The 23,444-nt window shown below is 38.7% G+C and overlaps 1 protein-coding gene across 3 annotated transcripts in view; it reads right to left on the bottom strand.

Annotated features, from left to right (window-relative positions):
* The window catches only part of LOC136675665 (transcription factor E2-alpha-like), a 31,953-nt gene extending 16,803 nt beyond the window's left edge, over positions 1 to 15,150 (bottom strand). Inside the window, exons 1-4 of one of the 3 annotated variants that reach the window (XM_066652356.1) lie at positions 14,870 to 15,150; positions 9,199 to 9,316; positions 8,348 to 8,420; positions 976 to 1,046 (exon numbers count right to left, since the gene is read on the bottom strand). In XM_066652356.1, coding sequence (XP_066508453.1) covers positions 976 to 1,046; positions 8,348 to 8,420; positions 9,199 to 9,273 — 219 coding nt within the window. In that variant the 5' untranslated portion in view covers positions 9,274 to 9,316; positions 14,870 to 15,150. The remainder of the gene's footprint in view (positions 1 to 975; positions 1,047 to 8,347; positions 8,421 to 9,198; positions 9,317 to 14,869) is intronic. The other 2 variants (XM_066652355.1, XM_066652357.1) reach the window with 2 other exon arrangements.
* Positions 15,151 to 23,444: the final 8,294 nt, after the last annotated feature.

The raw sequence follows: 23,444 nt of genomic DNA, 5'->3' as shown, positions 1-23,444 counted from the left end.
ACTAAGAGAGGTGACAGCAAATTCACACTATCTGATTCAGGGTGGCATTTGAGAGATCAGATAAGAAGTAGATAAGATGAAGGGATCAATGTTTCTACCCGCCTAATCTCTGAGGTTGACCAGATGACCAACTGACACAGTAACACTCACCTACAAGCTCCGACTGTCTCAGGAAATACGTCACACAACACAGCAATCATGGAATCAGACTGTCTGCTTTTTCATGGCTTTATTCAGAGCGCATCGAAAGAGCACTGCTAGACAGATACTTTCAGAGAGTCTGATCTGTGTCTAAATGTCTGACCCATAATCTAATCAACTGACATGATTTGTAACTCCTCTGATGAGCTGATGATGGAGGGTTGAAACTGAATCTATGTTTTACTACGTGAGGAAAACGAGTCTTGATCATGCACCTTACAAAAATCTTAAGAGTTCTGGCAAAGGGGAGGTTCTGAAAATACTCCTCTTTACAGCAAAACAAAAACTGAGGTACTGGATGCATGTGAGATTACAACTGTAAATAAAAAAAAGTAAAAATGTACTACATATCAACAGCAATAAGGAGGCAATTTGTATCATATTACTATGTTATAAACTTATATTTTCCCCAACAGGCTCAGCTACATTAACAATGAATGTATATTAATACAATTATTCTTAACATGTTTTTAACATAGCAAACGTTTCTTACTCTATGTTATTCCAATAAAAAATTCTGTGAGTTTTCTTCAAAATGATCGGCAGGTTAATGATACATTGCTAACGTAATCAATAGTGATAGCTCTAGTCTCAACAACATACATTGCAAGTATCTAAGCAAGTCTGACAGCCTAATGGACTTTCTCACCTAATGGACTGTGACAGATATGACAGACTGTGCTGGAGAACAGTGATGATTAAAAAGTGTAAAATGTGGACAGTTTGCCCATTGTTGGGCAAACTCACAGAAAACGTGACTGTGTTCATTCTTACCCGTGAACTGAAGGATGAACTATTCTGTTCTCCTGAGCCCCAAGAGCCTGATCCATTCCTATCGTCCAAGCCTGCAACAGAAACATACATAATTCTGTATACAGATCATACACCCCTTCCTACAATGGTAATAATCATTAGTCATTATTATAATCATCAGTGTTTACAAATGGGCTGCTTATTTTCTAATGCTGGCATAGTCCAGTGCCTGCAGCTTAGCACCTCATTCTGGAAGATTCCATCAGCTATTAATAAAAGCTCTGAAATCAGAACAAAATAAAAATACACATGGCTTACACAGCATAAACACTGAGCTCACCTCTGGCTATTCTTACATTAGCCTACCCGGCCTGCCATTAAGAAGGGATTTCATATAATCCATTCCTTTGAAAAGGATTAATTTAATTCATCTGTTTGCCACGCAGAATGAGGTACGGGGGAAATGAAAACTGTGGCCAGGGGAAGTCCTCTCATTTATGCTGGTGACTACATAAAAAGAATTCAGACTATGAGAAATAACGACCGGGAGCAGCTTACAGGGCTGGTGAAGGGGGAATATGATGACGCTGGTGGGGTATGCGGTATGCCAGGCCTTTAACTGTCACATTATTAGAATCTAATGCCTGTTATCAGAGATTTTTCTACACATCAGCACATTTCTCTCAGTGACAGGGCCATGCCACACCTAGGCTAGAGATATATTTGCTGCTTGGCCATGCGTTTGCGTAGACAACCGCCTGTGTCGTGAACGTAACTGTTCGCATACTTGTCTATGTGCCAAGCTTGAAATTGGAGGCTTCCACGAGAGGGCAGACCAGAGAAAGATAAAGACTTGGCTCTGACACAGCCCTTCTTCAAAACCTGCCGCCATCGCGATGCTGTTGATCGCTTGCACTGCCCTTACCGTTTACGCGCATACTGAACCTTGTTTTTAATGTCTGAAAATGTGCACAAGGGAAGCACCAAACAGACACAGGATGTGCAAGGCAGCCATCATGCATGCGCAAACGCATAGTTCACAGCAGGTGTATCTCTAGCGTAGGGGCACAGAATGATTATTTTTAAAATGAATAAATGAAAAAACAAAATAAACCTTTGATGTGATGGGGTTAAGGAGCAAAACCAGCTACTTTCTTTAAATGCAAACATCACCTGTCAGCAGGACAGTTATGGATTTATCCATTGATTGCAGGCAGGACTGTTGCAGATATGTCAAATGACTGCAAGACAGGTGGCTTATTCTTTTTTTTTATCTTCTAGGACCCACTGATGCAACAACACATGACTTAAACCTAATGCTATCCAGAGAAATCTTTCAGACATTAACTGGAGAAGAGACATTAATGTAACAGATGAATTGTTTTTTAAATTTCACTGGTGTTGCTTTTTACGGACTGGTCAGGGCTGAACTAATGAGAAAACAGATTAAATCAAACTGCTTATGCAAACAGTTTTTTGATACCACCAAAAAATCCAGGGTGACTGCTGTGTGATTGGACCAATCGTGCCTCCCTGTGACTAGCCTGTATTGTTTTTTTAGATAATGTGAAATGCCTGGAGAGGGCCTGCGGTTGGTTAGGATGCTCACAAAGTATACATAATGTATCATTCTGTGATAGCAGTAGTGCACAGGGAGGTGTGATAATGTCAAAGCGCAGTATATTGCATAGTGTCCATAGTGGTGTTTTCATGTGTCCATAAGATGTATATTCCATGCCATGTGGGGGCTATTTTGAATTTGACATTTTGCACAGACTTAGAAGCCGTTCCATTTCAAGTGTTCAGAAGAAAAAATAAACAAGTACTGAAGAGGTACAGTGACACATTTAAATAGTAAAGTACTTTGATGCTTCTGAAAATGCAAACACATTTGGGTTAGAATGCAGAGCAGGAGAACTTTAAAGATTGATGGAGCAGAAATTTCCAGAACACCGCCCCCTCCTGCTTTAACGCTGGCGAGTATCTCTGGAGAAAAGAGCCTTAATTGTGTGCTGATTTGCATAAGTGTGCATATTAATGAACCCGTGGCTTATGAATATTCATATTTTTTGTTTTGTTGTCTAATTAAAAGAGGGGGAAGGGAAGGAGGGGGAGGGAATCATGACAGCGTCGGCGACAGAGCAGAACCTGAGTGAAATACGAGGCCGCCAGTATTGCCGTGACAACCGCGATCTCCCGGCAGCGTTCCAGAGGTGTTTTGGAGTGGAGAGACGTGGGCTTGTGTCAGCAAATTCAATCAAGAGACAAAGTGCAGAACATCTTAAGTCTGTAGCTTGTGAACTGTGGTGCTATCTGACAGCACTGGGCCAGAGCCATCTCTTGACTCCCCTGTCAATGCACACACATCATCGGCGGAGTGTGACCGAAAAAACAGGAAAGAACGATCTGAGTGAGTTAACGGGCACTCTGCTGCTCCACGGCAGACTACCTGTCTTTAGACAATGCCCCTGGAAATCTCATTAAGGTTTGTTTATTTACCTAAAACACTGCAACAATACAGGGACTTCCTGAGAGCACGGAACATTTCACCAGCAGAATGCCGTCATTTAAACGACATTTAAAACGATGGGGTGTAGAAAGTATACTGTATACAGCTATTCAAAAACAGAGAGAGAAAAAGAGAGATAGAGAGAGACAGAGATAAGGAGAGAGAGATGGTTACAGTAGGAGAAAATAGGAACAAGAGACAGATATAAAAAGATAAAGCTAGTGAAAGCAAGAGAGTATACAAAAAGAGGAAGGGAAAGAAAGAGAGGGAAACAGTGGAAAGAGAAAAATAAAAAAGAGAAAAATAAAAAAGAACAAAACAGAAAAGCAACAGACAGGAATAGCAATAAAAATGAGGGACAGTGGGAGCACAAGAGGGAATAAAGTGAGAGAAAGATAAAGAAAATGCGCAGAAGACATAGAAAGAGAGAGGGAAAAAAAAAACAGTGAACACTGAGCAATGTGAGAGGCAACAGGAGGGTGATGACATGTGGGGGTGTATGAAAAAAACACTCAAAAATAGCTTTAATCCATATTCATAAGCATGCAGAATATTCACTCTTATTAACAGATCAGATGATTAATGGAATAGAGGGAGAGAAATCGTGAGGCAGTCCTTTAAAACTAGCCCTGCTTGACTCTGTAGAAAACGTCTGGTGGGTAAAGCTTCGCCCTGAAGTTACGAGACATTCCCCCAACACCTGAATAAACAAAACTTTGCTCTGTAGGCTCAATAAAAAAGCTGCCATGCACGTTTCAGCGGTAAGAGCCGTCTAATGACTCCAGCTGATCCGTTCAGGCTTCGGCATGAGCACAGGGTCATATGAGAAAGACCTGCAGGGCAAAAATCATGACTTTATATACTCCAGAGCTAAGCTCTTTGTTTTCTCTGTAGTGAGACACTGATCTAAAATACTGGAGCAGTATCAGCACCCCTGAATAACTTTATTAAATGTGTACAGTAAAAAACATATTACTGAAAATTAGTGCTCTTTTTGGGTACGATGTCTTAGGACCATTTCTGTTATTTTTAATAACGCTGCCTGAGCTGAAGTAGAATGAACAAAATCATATTTGAAAGACAAGGTTTTATTCCAAGTATTTCTATTGTTCCATTCATAATGACATTAAGGCTACTATGTTTGAATTAAGTAAAAAAAATGAAGATACATGAACATGAATCATTAATAGTATCAATGGCTCAAGTTCAGGTTTGAGAACCCAGTGGGATTGGTGAGTCCCTATCTACCATCATTTCTCTTTTTCATTCTTTACGAGCAGGTGAGTCATTATAGTCTGGAGAGCTGATCTGAGATCCACCGGCTTTTGCACGCTACCTGTTTGTACAGAGCCACTGATTACTAAGGACAATAGAGACACAAGCTGGCACTCATGATGTCTTCACCCCATACTGCTCTCTGCCCTGGAGGCATGAGTGAAACTTACAGTGCTGTTGCATATGTGTGTGTGTGTGTGTGTCTATGAACACATGGAACAGCTCAGAGAGTGAGTCAGGACAAGCACATCCACGCACACCCCTTTAAAAAAGAAGAGGGTGCACACTAACCCTGTTAAAGAGAGCAAGGCTATAATTACAGAGGAAAAATGCTGGAATGGGTCTAGTCAGCCATGAGTCACAGGCTAGGAGCAGAACGTATGACACACACACACACACACACACACAAAGACAACACAAAGGCATAAAGCCATTAACCCACAGGATACACAGATATATCCATAATATCATAACAATACTTTGTTCAGGAAACACGGGCTAGACTGCAAATACTCCCTTTAATCACCAATGCCTATATCTTCCTGTCTATAACCAACAGCACTTAACTCAGTTAAAACTAGCTGAAATGAAGCAGAGTAAATACAGTATCTGCAGGGAATGTAATATTTTTTGAGTCATCTTATTTCTGCTTTGAACCACCTGTTACATGTTTGGGATTTTCAAATTCTAAATTTAGAGAATACTGGATTTCAGCACAAAAACAGGCCATCGTAAGTCTCAGAGTTTTAACAAAGCAAAAAAAAAAAAAAAAAAAAAGCAAAGAAAAATGTTTATCATCAACACAGATTTGGTCATTATTAACTGAGACATGTTAAGCATGTAAATTTTCCACCTATCCAACAGAGCATAAATCAGCCAAGTGTAATTTTCAAACATGGTGTTTGTAATAACACAGATTCGGCATGACACTAGTGCAAAACTTCAACATGTCCCGATAGCATTAGACAAACAGATATTAACATGGCCATTGAGCTGAATTCTGACTCCCCTCTCACAGACATATGGAACACACACAGGTTAAAATTAATGCAGTCTCATTAAATAAATTAGTTTTATGTTTACATTGTTTTTTTTTCATAATTAAAAATCACCCTGGAATTCAATATCGGTTATAACTATAATTAACCCTTTTTTCTACTTTAACTTATTTTTACTCTCTCTGCTGATCGGCCGGAAGCCCCTGGCCACCTTCAGGAATGGAAAGTTCTGCTTCATGCAAACCTCAGTGTTTCTCTGTGTTTTTCAGCAGAGTTTTGCAGTTATATTTATATCCCAGTTATTCTCACTTTCACATACTCAGTAAATGAAACTCACTGGCCAGCAACACCTCAGGGAATCAAGATCAAGCACCATGAAAGAGTTATCACAGGAAGCTAACGAATAGCTGTCAGTGATTCTATGCTGCACACCCCGCCACAGTAAATGTCATGGAGACGGAGCTAAATGACAGTGTGTGGCCGCTGTCTCGCGGTCCTGTAGCTTTAAACATGCCAAGTTGAATCATTATCACCAGAGGACAGTGGCAAGGTGTGGAAGAGCGTGAGCAGCCAAAGCAGCAGGAGAGAACAAAGCACGGCAGGCGCTCACGGCTGTAAGAGAATGCGAGAAAACTTTTATAAACTGCTCTTGACAAAAAGAAGGACGTTGTGTGTCTTCTGGGACTGTTATAATTCATAATATATACTACTCAGTTCTCATAGTTAACCAACTATAATATATGTGGAGTTTTTCCACATATATTATATATATATATATATATGACAACTGTATGCTTTACTGTACATTTAGATACAACAAATCAGAGTTATATGCTAATATTCCTTTCACGCATAGATGTTTTTCCAAATGAAACCTGAGTGGACCAGGTAACAAGGTCAATACCAATCTCAAAAATATAATAATATAAGTAACTGCATTGAATCAACTGTGATAAAAAAAACTATGACAACCCTAATTCCTTAAATATCTTTATTTATTTATATAACCAAACATTTTGTGGATTATGACACTTGCATTCTGTCTGTTTCTTTTTCATATGAAAGATGACTGGGGATGTACCTCCAGTAAAAGCCCTTGATATTAGACAGGTGGGAAAATGTCAACATGAACCTTTACAGACAGGTTTGGTTTTGTGGGTGCTGAAGCTTGAGGAAGGCAGCGACCTTCACACGCTTGAAAATGGCCAATCAGAAATGCAGACTAAGCATGGCTGCATTGTTGCAACTGTTACCAAGAGATCTCTCATTTGAGGCATAATCAAGGCATTTCATGTGCATTTCGTTTTAAATTTAAAAGTGTTGTCACCCAAATCCAACTGTTGCACAATACTAGGATGACTTTATCTATATAAAAGGTGCACAAAAATATAGAGTTTTAGTTTTGGCATAACAAAAACTGTAGTGTATGCCTTTTGCTGAGTGCTTCAGATTACTCTGGAAAAAAATCTAGTCCATAAGCTCCAAAAACAGTCATGATCTTTTCTGTAAATCTGACCTTTGTATGTGTTTAGTGTTATTTACAAAAAGCAGAACAAAATAAAACTGTTAAACCCCAATAAGAACCTGGGTTCATTAACAATATTAATTTACACTTCTATATCATGTGAAAACTTTATTTACTTAATCAATACAGGCCAACACTACAATGACTATATCTGTGTGAAGAAATCTCTAAAAGCCCCTGTAACATGAAAAATGCTCATACTGAAACCATAGAGCTAACCACATGTGCTTCCTATCAGCTTGCGCTTTACAATTCCAGAAGAACGCTTTGGTCCTATGACCTATGACTGGTGGGGGGAGTGTGCGCTTCACAATAGACAACCCAGCCGTTCTGGACAATAACAGTAACCGCCATCTTTTACAAAAGTGTTTCAACAAAGCACATCTCCTTACACTATCTTATTTCAAATAAGGACTTGTAAGTGAATATCTGCATGTGTCCTTTGTAGAGTAGAAGGGGGGTTGGTCTCAAATGAACCACTCATTAATATCGGCCACTACTGGTAATTACTTAGCAAACGGAGAAGCTCCTAACTCTTGAATATCACAGTAATTAACAGAAACATTCAAGTTTCACCCTGAGAGGAAGGAGCCAAAAGGAGGATTGATGGATAGACAAAAAGCTAAAGGGGGAGGGGGGGTGCTGAGGGTGAGAAAGAAGGGTTTGGGTTGTGCATTTGTTTTAATGTTTGTTGTTGATGTTCATGGGGGATGGGGGCTGTTCTGTCAGTTTCCCGCAACCATTCCCACACCTTCACTCTCAAATAGTGATGGAAAAGAAACAGCTGAAGCCACCAAAGAAAGAATAGCTGTCAAGTTTGGGAAAATCTCCATTTTATCTATTTCTCAGCTTTTAAAACACATCACAAATTTGTTCCCTTCTCTGTTTAACTCAAATTTCAGGGTCTGAACTCTCAATGTATATTGTGTCCAAACTAATTTATATTACATTTATAGCCTCCTTCTGTTGAGTCAGTTTGAGAAAGGCTCTAAATAAACAAACTTTATTTTTACCTTGTTACTATAATATGGTCAGAAATAACTCTCGACTGGAGAAGAGTTAAAAGACGAGAACAGTGTGGCCTACCTGAGCTTCCAAATGGTGTGCTGTTTAGAGTAGCGGATCTATTCTTTCCATTGGGCACTGGAAGAGGAAACATCTACAGGAGAGGGAGAACAGGGGTAAACCACCATAAATACAGGTTTAAACATGAAAAAATGAATATTTAAAGAAACAAAAACACAACAGGAACGGCATATGTTTAAATTACAATTCTAGACAAAACAATAATACACTGGTAAGAAAGAAAGTGAATATACATTCTGGTTACAATTGCCTGACATGAAAGCACAATAATCTTCGGGATAAATTGTACGATGTTTTTGAAAAAGCCATAGGAATACCAGGAAATGCCACACTTAAAAAAATAAAAATAAAATTGCAGTGATACTGGAAAACATAATTATTATATTTAACTAGATCTATCTCTGTTTTTTATATTCTAAGCAATTCCCCAATTTCTGAAAATTATTTTCACTGTTTTCCAAAGAAAAACATGCCTCTCAAAATTGTCATTTAATAGAAGAAGAGAAAACAATATAAACGTTCAATGGGAGTCAATGTGAAAGGATTTAATTCCAAGTAACTTTGGAGCATTTTATTTGGTTCATTCATCAAGACATTTTCACACAAAATATGTGTTCACGTGATGCATTAAACTATATTTTGATAAAAAAAGATAAATGTTTTCTTTGGACAGCGGTGGTGTAAAGCATATAGTAATGTACTTTATTACAATAACAAAACATCTCTTCATACTGCCCAACCCTAACTCTGGTGAGTGGTTATGGTTGCATGCCATAATGCTATAATTAAGTTCCGGTGAACAGACAGCTGTACTTCCTAACCTAAACCATATGGGAGAAATCTGCGCTTACCACACTGAAGTCCAGGAGATCACTAAGTTCTTTGTCTGTTCCTGCTGTGGTCATTCTGATGCTTGTATCACTCATCCTTCCTCAGTCAACACACATAGACTCACAAGCTATACTACCCCTGAAGGAAGGAAGAAAGTGCAATGAGTTAAATTAAAGGCTGTAAACATTTTAAACTTGACCAAAATGCATCAAACTTTTTAAGACTTGTGAACTTATGCTTATAAGCACAGATTCAACATAAGCCTTCTTCCATTTTAACCTAAAGAACCTACAATTCAATGTAGTATTTCTTGAGAAGCAAAACATAAAAACACTAAACTGGTAAACTTGAGTCTAAGCAGGAAACCTATCACAGACACTGAAGCAAATAATCACAAAATCACAATATTGTTTACGCAGCCTTTTTCATGACTACAGTTTGTGTTCTTTATCCTTGCAACAGGGGTAAAATATTATGAATAATGTCTTTCAATCTGGGTTTTTCCCCCCACTGCACTAAGACGCAAACCTAAATTTGTAATCAAATAATCAAAAAGAAATCAAAATAATATTGGCATGTGGCTTGTACAACTAGTCACTGATCACTAAACAAGCCTCGAGTCAATCTAGAAATGTGCTGGGTAATAATAGCCATGGGAAATTATAGCAATAATTTACCAGAGTTTTTTGAAAACCAGGCACAATTTTGGCTAAACTTCCCAGCGTTGGCAACTTAGTATGCAAAAATGGACATTTAACAGCCCTACTGTGGGAGGATATCCAACCAACCTCAGTCATCTTACAGCATGGTAGGTCAAAAATATTCCATCATCACTTCCTTGTGTTATGATACAAGCATACGTTTACCCCATTTTGGTGGTTATCTTGCAGTATGGGAGATTCAGTTAAAGAGAACTGGCACTAGCACTGGAGAGTAAATTTGAATAAACCAAGAAAAATATGTTTGAGGATTGGCAAACAGATGTCAATTCAATAATCTAAATTATAAAAAAGTAATATTTTATCTTGGTCACGATTTGGTGTGAAAACAGCTTTTTCTCTAAAAAATAGGGATTATATACCCAGACTGAAAAGATGAATATATGCCCTATCTATGTCTAAAAAACTACTAGCCAAACAAACAATCCATTCTCATAAAATCCTGGGAATTACTGGAGCTTTAATCCAAATAGTACATTATCTGATATGAGACAGATCACAAAACAGAGCAAATATATCCAAATGTTTTTTAACATATAATCTGAACAACATACCATCAGAGTTCCCATCTAATCTAGAGAGCTGACGTGAACCAGACAAGAGTGACTGTAAGAGAGAAAAGTAGGAAGGTGATCTGAGAAAGCCTTTCCTCCACATCATAGAGGACCTTTAAAACTGGGTTTTCCCACAATGCACCACATCACAGCTCATAACCCTTGGTTAACCAGATAGGGGCACCGCCAGAGAGTCTCCAGTCCAGGGGATTCAATAACAGCCGACCACACAAACACAAGCACTCTTACCTAGAACGGTGATAAACGCCTACACGGTTAGGGCTGACCATGAAACAGCTCGAATGCGCAAATATACAGGTTCATGTGGCTGACACCTTTTTTTTTGCAACCATTTACAATATGAAGCTACTCAGAGTTTTAAAATGAAAAAAGGGGCCAAATTGCTGCTGTTCTTCACCCCAAACTTCAAGTATATTATCATAAAATATTAAACATGTTTCTTTGAAGAACATGCACATTAACAGACAAATGTATCTTCAAATGTAAGCTCTAATAAAAATAAAGGCTAAATTTAACCTATGAAAATCAAATTCTATCATTGGTGTGCCCAACTCCATAAAGCAAACCATCCTTCATCCTCCAACACAATAAACCCAAAGCATTAAGCACTAAAGGCCAAAGAACGCAGACAGTAAGAGACGTTAATCTGCTCCCTGACTAACTGAGGGAGACGGTTTAGCCATCATCCCTTGCTAAATTGACAGATTAAAAACACAGTGCAATCTAACAGAATGTACAGCTTATGGGTCACTGCACCAACATCACCAGGCTAAGGATCTTCTTGGACAAATGTGTGTAAAGAAATATTTCTAATTTTGAAATTTCTACAAAAAGAGAAGTTAAATATCTTCTATTCTTCTGTTGAGATTTACTCCAAAGATTTATGCTTAAACTGTAGGAATACCACTTTAGAGATGAAGAGGGTGGATAGAAACATACAGTCGGTTATGTGGATATATTACAAATCCAAATACCACTGGGCAAATGGTCAGACCTCAAAACTCAACCGTTAATTGGGTTGTCGAGGGACATGGATATGGAATGAAACATTTACCTGTGCTAACCCTGAAACAGCTTAGACAATAATATTATCACTGGCTTTAGTGCGCTGCTCTGAAATTTATGGTAATTTAATATAGAATTTTTTAAGTAAAAGCCAATCTATTATTTTTCACAACAGGATTTTAAGTTTCTACTCAAAGTCTGTATGAGTTTAGTATGCCTTATGAAGATCATGACAAGAGTAGCTCAAATAGAGGTCCACTTTCCACATTTTCAGAGCTGAAGGTCCAGTTAGAGGTCATATGAGTGAGACTAACAAATGCACGTTTCAGTCCATTTACTGAATGGTTTTCACTGTTGATTTTCGAGTAATTCATAAGATGTCATTTTAGTTTCTGGACATGATGTTAGCCCGCCTCTGTCAATTTGATAAGCAACTTTTGAGCAAATTCTCAAACTAACAGCCGCTAAGTGATGTCAATGTTGTCACAGAAATTGTTTTGCAAGCTCTGTGACTGGATCTCAAGACACGAATGAAGACTTTGCAAAATTCAGATCAATGTTTTTATTTTGCTGGTCAGTAATAAACTGTATTTAGTACTGGACCAAGACCAGAGTCCACCTAGAGTACAACAGACCTATAATTTTGCTTCAAGTATTTCTATAATCTTATTATTAATAATGTTTTCTACAGGTTATTAATGTATAACACAGGTTAATACACATGTATTACACATTAAGATTACAAGGAAAACACTAGAACTTTACAGAATTAAGTCAAGTTTTTAAGAAACAACAATGCTTCACAAGCTTCAAGACAGTCTATAAATTACCATAAAAATCACAAGGACATGGTTAATTTGAATTATCCCACACTCTCCCCATGTGTCTCTGGAAGGAAACAACTTCCCGTTCACTCCTCTGAAGATGGCAGAGGTGTTACAATATGCTTATTAATATTCATGTTTTAAACGCAATGGCTGCAAGACAATACACTCTAGGAATAAAATACTCTTTGATGTTGAGATATATTGATTATATAACAGATATAACTCACATAAAGAAATGAGATAACAAAGAAATAAAAGAATAGACCTGCAAGCACTTACATACGAAAAGTATTATACTGTTAATAACTGTTAAACATAGTTTCACCATGTGGTGTGGTATGCAATACTTATTATACGTTGAGTGCTTTGGACTGTTCTGTATGGAAGGTTCATATTTATTATGTAATATATATATAAACGGAACAATTCACCACAAGCTGTGTTTGGGTCATTATTTTAGCAGTACTCCGGAAGCATGGGTTCAAAGGGAAATTTAACCATATTTTTCTACATTTCTGTTTAGTTCATGGTACAAGGTCATTCAGAGAGGTTTAATATGAAATGAAAAATGGTCAAATGCCTCTTCAATGGTGATCACAGGAATCTGGGCTCATCATATTGAGAGGAGAATATAGCCATTCTCTTTACAGGAATCCCACATATATCTTCTGCGTTTAAGTAATGTTGAACACTTTAATATAGTGGTAAACCTGGGGGAAAGTAAAATGGTGTGTGTTGGTGTTTTTTACGTGCGTGGAAGGCTATAGTTATGTCTGTTTTTGCATCTATGTGAATTTATATGACTTTAAATGTGCGGTTTCTTTATGCCCCAACAATCACTTTGTTACAGCTGACAAATTTACTCCTAGAGGATAATAAAAGTTTGAACATAATCTTACAGCATACTCATCTTTTAAAAGAGACCATTTGGAGAAATGTGTGTATTACTAGCCCCTCAGAAGATGGAGGGTTGAACTGGGAAAGGGGGTTAGAAGGACACACAACAGAGAGGGACACAGAAAGCGCTGGAAAAGTTATTGTATTTGTTCATCCTCTTAGAAAGCAACCTCAAGTCCTCATGAACAGCCCCCACACAGACACGCTTCAGTCCCTATTGCTCCATAAAAGAACCCCCCCCCCCAACACACACACACACCACCACAACCCCCTCTCCTCCACTCTCCAGCCAGGCGATCGACGCAAATAAATACTTATCGATTGTTCTGGAGGAAACTCATTATCTATTCGTCCCATCACGGCTAAATCGACTTCAGAAAAAAAAAAGATAAGATATCGTGTGTTTAATGGGGAAGGCAGGACGTGAGGGAACTGTTCATTGGAGAATTAGAGTAGAGTTAAAAAAAACTGGGCCTTCTCACAACTCCACACAACACAAAGAAAATTAAAGAGAGGCCTTGAAAAGTTTATGAGCTGCCTAAAGCATCAACAGAGGGTCACAGCAGTGAATGGCGAGCATGTGAATGGAAAACAGAAAAAATAAAAGGCCACAAAATCAGAATGACCCGAATTCATAAAATAGGGGAAAAGTTGTTTGGAATAAACAAAGGTTTTGCATTAAAATCCGGTTAACCACCATCAAGCTTGTTTTCCCCTCATTCAATTGCGACAAATACACTCTAAAATAATGTAAAACTAATTTGCGTTTTGTTTTTTTTTAAGTATTTTAAGTTTTCGCACCAATAAATATTCTCTTAAAATGGGGGTAAAGTCCTTCAAAACCAACTTTAAACATACAGCTCATTTTGGACCCTAATATTAGTGCCCATAAAGGGCCGTTAAATTCACTTTCTCAGAGTTTACTTTGTCAAATAAACACGTCGAATACATTATTTCGAAGTTTAATATTAGCATAAAATGTATTAGCGGCCTTAAAAATATATGTATACAACACGTATAAAGCCACACTGTGGTAAATACGTTATAATGCACTTTCAGACGTTAACGTTAATCCACACAAACACGACTGATTCTAAGTTATTTAAAGTTGCTACTGCAATCCAGGGCCGCTTAAAAAGAACCGTAAGTGTGTTTAAAATTATATAGCTATACTTCTATCTCGAACAGTTTTACAAAGAGCCTAAAATGCAGCATTTCCATACTTGTCATCGCCGCCTAAAGTGAACAAAGAAGTCGTTTCCTACGGCCATGCACACAAGTGGAGCTCATAAGCCAGAGCCCTCAGACAAAAAACATACAGGAAAAAAACTTAGGACCAGAGGTGGGTGAAACACAGGTCCAGAAAATATTTAAATCCACGCCGGTATTTTGTTCTAACCGCACTGAGTTCTATTCTGCTGTTTGGAGCCTGCTAGAGAAGCAAACGTAGTTGGAATGAAATCCCTGACTGGATTATATTGTTTTCCGGATCTGAACTCTGGAGCTCTGCTAAGGACCCGCTTGACGAAAAGTTGCTATGCTAGTTAGCCAGCGAAATGCATCAGAGAAGTTTATATATTTGCAAAAGTTCACATATTACCGTGTATTTGAAACGAGACAGAAAGAATAATTGACATGTGAGAAGAAAACCTTAGCCCGTGCTCTTACCTTTCGTCGGTTGTGAGTGTTCGGCATCCAACAGGAGGAATATCGGGAGAAAGAAAAAAACATAAAGTTGGGGGACAAATCCCCCACAAATTGCTTATTAACTGAGTTCAGTCTTCACCTTTATCCTTGAAAAGTCAAACGTCTGATCTCTTTAAAGTGTAATTACGACGTAGTAACTGTGCTAAATAAACTCCACCAAGTTGTACCCTATGGCTCTCTTCTGGTTGCTACCACTGCGACCGTTTCATCTTCCGAGTAACGTTAGACATTTTAGCCACCTCCACATTGTCATCCCCAACAGTGTATCACTCCGCGGAAAACGAGGACGGTGTCCGATTTCAAACGCCCAAAAACGAAGAAAGAGACCTTTCACGTTTTTACCTCGAATCAACTTAAGCTCACGGGTATTTTGAAGCAGAAACTCTTAAAATAATGAGCAGCGCCGTGTACTTTGGTATGAAAGCCGCTGGCTGTTGTTCTAAACCGCCAAGCACTATTACAACCCGCGGAGTGACACAACAGAAAGTAAAGAACGGCACAGTGAGATAGAGCGATAAACCGACGGCATCAGCCAATAGAAGGTCAAGCAGTGTTTGATTGACTCACGTCCGAACAAATAGCGTTCGCCGAAACCCCGAAGGCCAACCCTCTTTTCCTTACGCACCATGGTTATTGAAAGAATGGCAACAGGAAGCCATGGAAAAAATGTTTATTTTTTCGTTTGACATACAACCTGTTCTTCAAATAATTTGGAGTATTTAATACAGCAATATTTCTTACTGTGCTGGAGAAGTCCAGTAAGAACTGTCTATTTGATTGTGCGATACCTTTCCTTTTATTGGACAAGCCGGATTACTTTCAGGCAATTTTAGAAATCTATTTTGTGCCATATTCACTACAGACTTTATATAGCCTCCAGAAGGTGGTCAGCCACTATTCTGTAATCTTTGATCAATAAAATATATGTTTTTTTAATTGAGGTACACCACTTGAACTCTGGCACAACAAAATATTCCTCTGGATTCCCCATTGTAATGTTTTGTGGCTTGGCCTCTTTAAAGAACCTCAAAGAAATCACACACACTGTTTGTAATTTTGTTCAAGTTTCAAAACATCTCCAATATAAAATATGTCATATTGCATATCCCATTTTTTATTCTTAGCTTTAAGTAGTGGTTTTTGTGGATGGAACAGAATACACAAAATGGTTTGATCCACTGAAGCGGAAAGGCATCAACCATTTGTAACGTTCATACAAAGCTGCTTGTGTGCACTCATGCATCTTAGTACCAAAACAAGATAATCAGCTTCTGGATATATCTTTACATTTCACACACACACACACACACACACACCCTTTTTTGTTAAAATGTTAGCATATGTTACCTATGTTCGCATAAGCTTGCTTTTGCTTAACAGTATCTGTTGGCCAGTAGTGCATAGTCAGTCACAAAATTATTTTTTACTTTCCTCATTTTATATTGATGTAATTTTACCCAGGCCTACTTGGTGTTAACTTCTAACACATCCTACACCAATCACAGACACCAAGAGCCAACACCTTTGCTAATTTGAGATTGAATGAGCAGCTACCAAACCAAGAGAGGAGCAGGGCAAATAGCTTTTCACCCCAGAAGGTGTAAACAGACTCTAAAGAGAAGAGGAAGCATGAACATTTGGTGTTTGGCAGTGAAAACAGAAGCTCGTGAGTTTGTAGAGCCATTCTGTGTTTTATGAGGTCAGTGTGGTTTTAGGGGTACATGGGCAAGATAAATTGGATATACCCTGATGACTCAACTCTGTAATATCACCTAGCCTCAGGTGCTGTTTAACGAGGCATGTTTATGATTCCTTTGAAAACAAGAAAGAGAGCAAAACAACCCTGACATATTTAAATGGCCTACGATTGGTTTAGATTGATATTACATAAAAAAAAATTCTGAGAATGTTTAGTTTGTTGGCTTGCTTTTGCTTGTATACTCATTTCAGATTCTCTGCTGGTTTTACAAAGCTAGGCAAAAATATGATCTATCTATTTCAAGTGGCAGACATGTTTTAAACGCAGACTCAACAAGAACCAAAAAGTCAAACATGTCTTTTTGGATTATGACTCAGACGTGGGACATGGGGGTTAGGACTGAGTAGATGAACACATGGTAGTGGAGGGTGCAACAAATGTTAGCATGGTGCAAACCATTAGTGAAGCAAAAGCGATATGCCTGAAAATTATGTCATTATTATTCATTGTTGCACCTCTCAGCTTCATATGTTTGACAACATTCTTTTTTTTAATATTAATTTGTATTTTATTCCCTCAAAGTCATTGGACTAGAGTAAATACTATACATAAATACACAATGCAAATATGTCACACATCTGTGTCACACACACAGAATTATTTATTCTTTTAACTGAAACATTTCAAACTGCCCACCCTAAATATCCAATAGGGGTGTTTTGTTGGTCTTTTAAACAGACTCTTAATGCTGCTGTAGCCCTGCTGTAAGACATGAGATGACAGAATCACAAAAACGGTTATACATTTTGGCCAGTGCCCCTTAAAATATGACATTTTATACCCACATTCTCACACAGTGCTGGGGCCTTAATGAAACCTCTGTGACTTTTGTTCAAATTACCTCAAGGATCAAACACCACACCATTTTCTTGTCTAGGCATTTATGTTCAGAACAACCGATTTCAGCGCCTGTTCCTTTAAATGATAATGAGCTACATTTCACCCACAGTTTACATGTGATGCAAGGAAGCTGCATCAAGAAGCTCTGTTTTAGCTTGGATTGTTTCTCCTCTGCTCTTTTTTGCTGGTATTGCACAGTTTCCTCATTTTTCCGTGTTTATTGATCGGAGCTTCAGATCCCCCAATTATGCACATTTGCGCTGAAAGGGTGAATTTATAAATAATATTTTCCCTTTAAGTTAAATTCTGAAAGGTTGTTTATGATTCATTCATTCTTGTTAATGAGTAGAAACCAATATGACCTTCATGTATTGCTTATTCATCTCACCTGCTCACAGTGCTGTCATTTCTCTTGTGATTCATTAGTAAACTTATACTTACAAATAGAATAAACTGGTAGAACCTCTAAGGGTAAAATTAAAATTCCCATGCTGGCCTTTTCTCTACAGATAAGAACCATTTCTATTTCCCTTTCTCTTGATTAATAACAACGTGAAGTGAATTATTATGATATATCAGAATGAATTCCTTTGATGCATGATCTAATTGCCAAGAAATTGCAAGAGACCTTAGTCCAGAATCAATGGATGTTTTAGAGTTATGATATTCAGTCATGCAAACACATTTGATGGAGCTTACTCTAGCTCAGCTAGTAAAGCCCCCAAGCTCTTGGTCCTTAGTGGAGCGGTGAAGACTCTGGCTGCCTCATGAATGCTTGGAACTAAAAGAAGGAGCAGCTGTGTCTGACATGAAGTGCATTCAGCGCAGGGGTTGGAGAGGTTCAGGCTGGATTAGCTAACTGAAAGCATCCGCCAGGACCGCAGAAACCATGGAAACCACCACCCCTTACGGCCAGCACACACGAGAGACGAGGCAGACTGCACATTACAATAGATGAGGGCAAATAACACACCAGGCATAATGAAAAAGGCCTCACAGGGGCACCATACATTAACCTCTAGTTTAGCAAACTTGGAAAGTCCATAGCATCTGTGTCTATAGACTGCTTAGTGGTAGCTAGTACTCAAATTACCTCAGTTGAAAGAAATGACAAGCACATTCTCTGGGCCTAGCTTTGCAGAATGTTGGCAAAAATGAAATTTACGCAAATAAATGTAGGCTGGAGGTTAGCCAGATCATCAAACCTAGTCAGGTTGAAAACAACAATACATGCCAAATAAACTTGAATATTAATAATGCAGAATAATTATCTGCAAAAACTGATTTCTCATTATACTGAATAGGAGTTTTGCCAATGTTCTGTAAACCTCTCAACATTTGCTACAAAAGGCCATGTTTGTGTGTGATCAAAAGAAAATTTTGCTTTCGTAAGCATACGACAAGAGCAGATTAAAGCCTATTAGGCCACTGGCCTATAAGAATATAATCATAGTAGCATGACTTAACAAAATTGCATTTCTTAAATAATGTTTCCTTGTCTCCTTGGACTTCTGTAGTTAATATACAAAAGCAGGTCACAAGTACCCATAAATAGCCAAACAGCAGAGTCTTTGGAGGAAACAGAGGGATATGTTCCAAGAGTGAAGCATTTTCTGGCATGAATGTTCACCAATCAGCGCACAGACCTAGGCAGCTTCACAGAGAAGACCCACTGATATTTCAGCTGTATTGGATCAATGCTTCCCAGCCCTCAATTCTGGCACATTAAGTGTTATTTCCTAATTCAACAAAAACTTGATATTCACAGCAGGCCTCTGATAATAATTCCTAAAGCTGAACCAACAAACTGAAACGTGGACTGGGAAATAAATCATTATTTAATGAAAGGGTAACAGCATGTTTAATATAATCACTTAAAGTATAAAATATAATCTATATTGAAGAAAGAAAAATCATTTTTTTTATCTCTGATAATGCCTGAACTATCCAAGGCTTGGATTCTTAAGACAGCACAATTGGCTTTACTCTCTGTATGCATGGGATGGCAAACCCCCTCCGCCACATGGCACAGTGCCAGCCAGCGCAGACATCTGTCAGCTGATGTGACAGACTAGACCTGGGATGATGGCACTGCTCTCCTTCAGTGTGTTGGGCTGTCTGGAGAGGTTTTATTAGCAACGGTGTGAATAAAAGACAGTAGCTGACATCTCAAGGCAAGAAGTGGGCTAAGAATACACTGACTCAATATTGTCTCAATTTATGATATTGTCATGTACTTTCAGTATCAATATTATATACGTGTAGATTACCTGAATAAAAAAATGTGAAATTGCTCCCATGATGCACTGAAAAATATTTACTCAAATGGAAATGTAAGTGCATTAGCCTGTCCAAGGCACATTTGACAACCAAAATCCCACCTAAAATGATACATCACAGTGGATGTGACCCACGGCTGTGAAAGCTAATCACATGTTTGGCCTATTGGATTTGCATTTTAGCACATTACACATTGTATATTTTCACAAATTTGACACCGTTTCTTTCAACCAATAATTAATAGGTTCTCAGAATAATTTTACTCAATTAAATTTTTTTCATGGTTTTCAGACATTCTCATTATGTGTGTGAACAGACTGAGTCAATTAGATTTGCCCAAGACTTAGGTTTGCATCGTTATCCTCTGAACCTCTCAGTGGGGCATTAGTGAGCATAACTGAACCTTTTTTGTAGTGTGTGAAGCTGTTGTAGCCTGCTCACTTGGGTAATACTAGCCGCTAATGCTAACAGAGACAGCAGAGTGAAGTAAGTAAAACAAAGGTAACAACACCACAAACAAAGGCATGTTTGCTTCTAAGGATTTGCAAAATTGTATTCTAAATTTTGGTCAGAAATCAGACGGTGCTGTTGTATTATGCTAATATTGCTATATGCTAGCTGGACAGTACATTACAAGCCAAGACTAGGAAGTTTACACTGAGAGTTCATTAGATAGAACTGGAACATAAATTTGATACTGTGACAGATGCTCATCAGTTATATATTTTAGCTAACTGCTAACTCTCCTGCTAACAATACAGACAAATATCTAATAAATATTTGAGTATTTCTCTCATTAGCATACTTTAATATACTGAGCTGTGTTAAATTAAGGCTTATCAGACACAAGTAAATATTAAGCTTCTATAATACCTTTTTCTCTCTTTATTTTTTTTTGCCTTCAGTGAACACTTGAGACACGTTTGGATAAAGATTCATAATCTCATATATTATAATAATATAATAAGCCCTGTAAAACACTTTAAGAATCCATAGAATACATTCATCACATGGATTAACAAATAATGTCTTATTGTCTCAGTTATCTTCTATTTAATTAACTTTATCCTGACAATGTTTTAATAACTACGAAAACATGATATACACTTACACCAAATTTGGTTATAATATCATACCATTTAAATATATAAACACATCATTTCATGGCCATGTGGTTGCTGATGCAGGTATTGAAATTCATGGGGCATTACCAGGTAGTTGTTCTTAAACACCGTCACTAAGGTGGTTCACTTGTGGTTGAGTAGTGCACACTAAAAGCTGTGAGATGATTCTGCACCTGTTTCTAGCGAATTACATTCTGTGACAAGACACCGACAGGCGCATTGTGGCCTAGTGGTTTACAATTCTCATAAAAACTATGCAGATGGGGAAGGGACACACACGTTTGTTTTCATACCTTGTCAGGACAGAGGATCATATACACACTTGGCCAAATGTTTGTGAAGAACGGATCATCCATCATTTCTTCTGAAATCAAGAGTACTGTTCAGTAATGGGAAGTCAGAACAGGTACTAATGCTGGATGTGGTTTCTGTATCACAAACACCACTCTAGCTCATCCAAAACAAATGGGATGCAACTTCATCACTGCAGAGCACACAGTTGCACTGCTCCACAACCCAGTGCTAAGGGGCTTTATACACCTTAGTTAACACTGGTAATAAAGTTAGACATGTGTGAATAAGTGTAACCCTAAACCTAACCATAACCTTAACCTCATTAACCAAAAAGAAATGGGTTAACCCATACGGCTTACGTAAAATATCACCTTCCAAAATATCAGGTCCAAAAACATACAAAAACAAACACACTTGCTCACACAGACGAGTACACATGAAGCCCACCACATGCACAGCTTCAAAGTTTTTCTCTCCTCGCTCTCACACATGCACATTTCCTTTGAGACTTGCAAGCCATTTGCTAACTCATCACTTTACGTTGCGCTGTCCTTCTTTTTGGGGGTCAGTAAACCGCATGAGCAATAGGCATGAGATCACTGCACTGCATGGTAGTTTCACTGGCACACAGCTCTAGGGATCTGGGGTTGGGGGTTGGGGGTTTGAGTCCCGCTCCGGGTGACTGTGAGGAGTGTGTGTGTGTGTTGCCCTACAAAAGACTGGTGCCCCCTCCAGGGTGTGTTACTGCCTTGCACCCAATTATTCCGGGTAGTTTCCAGGCTGACCGAGACCCTGAACTGGATAAGCAGTTACAGACAATGAATGAATGATTAAGCTTTAGAAATGAAGTAACCTGTGGATAATTTCACACACTCACCCAGTCACTCAAACACACACACCTGTGGATAATTTCACACACTCACCCAGTCACTCACACCTGTGGATAATTTCACACACTCACCCAGTCACTCACACACTCACACATGTGGATAATTTCACACACTCACCCAGTCACTAACACATGTGGATAATATCACACACTCACCCAGTCACTCACACACTCAGACCTGTGGATAATTTCATACACTCACCCAGTCACTTACACACTCACAACTGTGGATAATTTCACACACTCATCCAGTCACTCACACCTAGGGACAGTTTCACACATTCATCCAGTCACTCACACCTAGGGACAGTTTCACACACTCACCTAGTCACTCACACACTCACACTTGTGGATAATTTCACACACTCATCCAGTCATTCAAACACATGTATAATTTCACACCCTCATCCAGTCACTCACACACTCACACCTGTAGACAATTTCCCACACTCACCCAGTCACTCATAACTGTGGATAATTTCATACACTCACACTGTCACTCACACACTCACACACATGGATAATTTCACACACCCATCCAGTCACTCACACAATCACACCTGTGGCCAATTTCACACACTCGTTCAGTCACTCACACACTCACACCTATGGACAATTTCACACACTCATCCAGTCACTCACACACATGGATAATTTCACACCCTCATCCAGTCACTAACACACTCACACTTGTGGACAATTTCACACCCTCATCCAGTCACACACACACACACACCTGTAGACAATTTCACACCATCACCCAGTCACTCACACACTCACACCTGTGGACAATTTCACACCCTCATCCAGTCACTCACACACACACACCTGTAGACAATTTCACACCATCACCCAGTCACTCACATCTGTGGACAATTTCACACACTCACCCAGTCATTCACACACTCACACCTGTGGATAATTTCACACACTCATCCAGTCACTCACACACATGGATAATTTCACACCCTCATCCAGTCACTCATACCTGTGGACAATTTCACACCCTCACCCAGTCACTCATACCTGTGGATAATTTCACACACTCATCCAGTCACCCACACACTCACACCTGTGGACAATTTCACACCCTCACCCAGTCACTCACACCTAGGGACAATTTCACAGCCTCACCCAGTCACTCACACACTCACACCTGTGGATAATTTCACACACTCATCCAGTCACCCACACACTCACACCTGTGGACAATTTCACACCCTCACCCAATCACTCACACACTCACACCTGTGGATAATTTCACAAACTCATCCAGTCACTCACACACTCACACCTGTGGATAATTTCACAAACTCATCCAGTCACTCACACACTCACACCTGTGGATAA

The sequence above is a fragment of the Hoplias malabaricus genome, chromosome X1 (genome assembly GCF_029633855.1).
Source record: "Hoplias malabaricus isolate fHopMal1 chromosome X1, fHopMal1.hap1, whole genome shotgun sequence".
NCBI classification, from domain to species: Eukaryota; Metazoa; Chordata; class Actinopteri; order Characiformes; family Erythrinidae; genus Hoplias; species Hoplias malabaricus.
The sequence above is the reverse complement of the archived record's forward strand: the minus strand, read 5'-3'. Positions and strand labels throughout refer to the sequence as shown.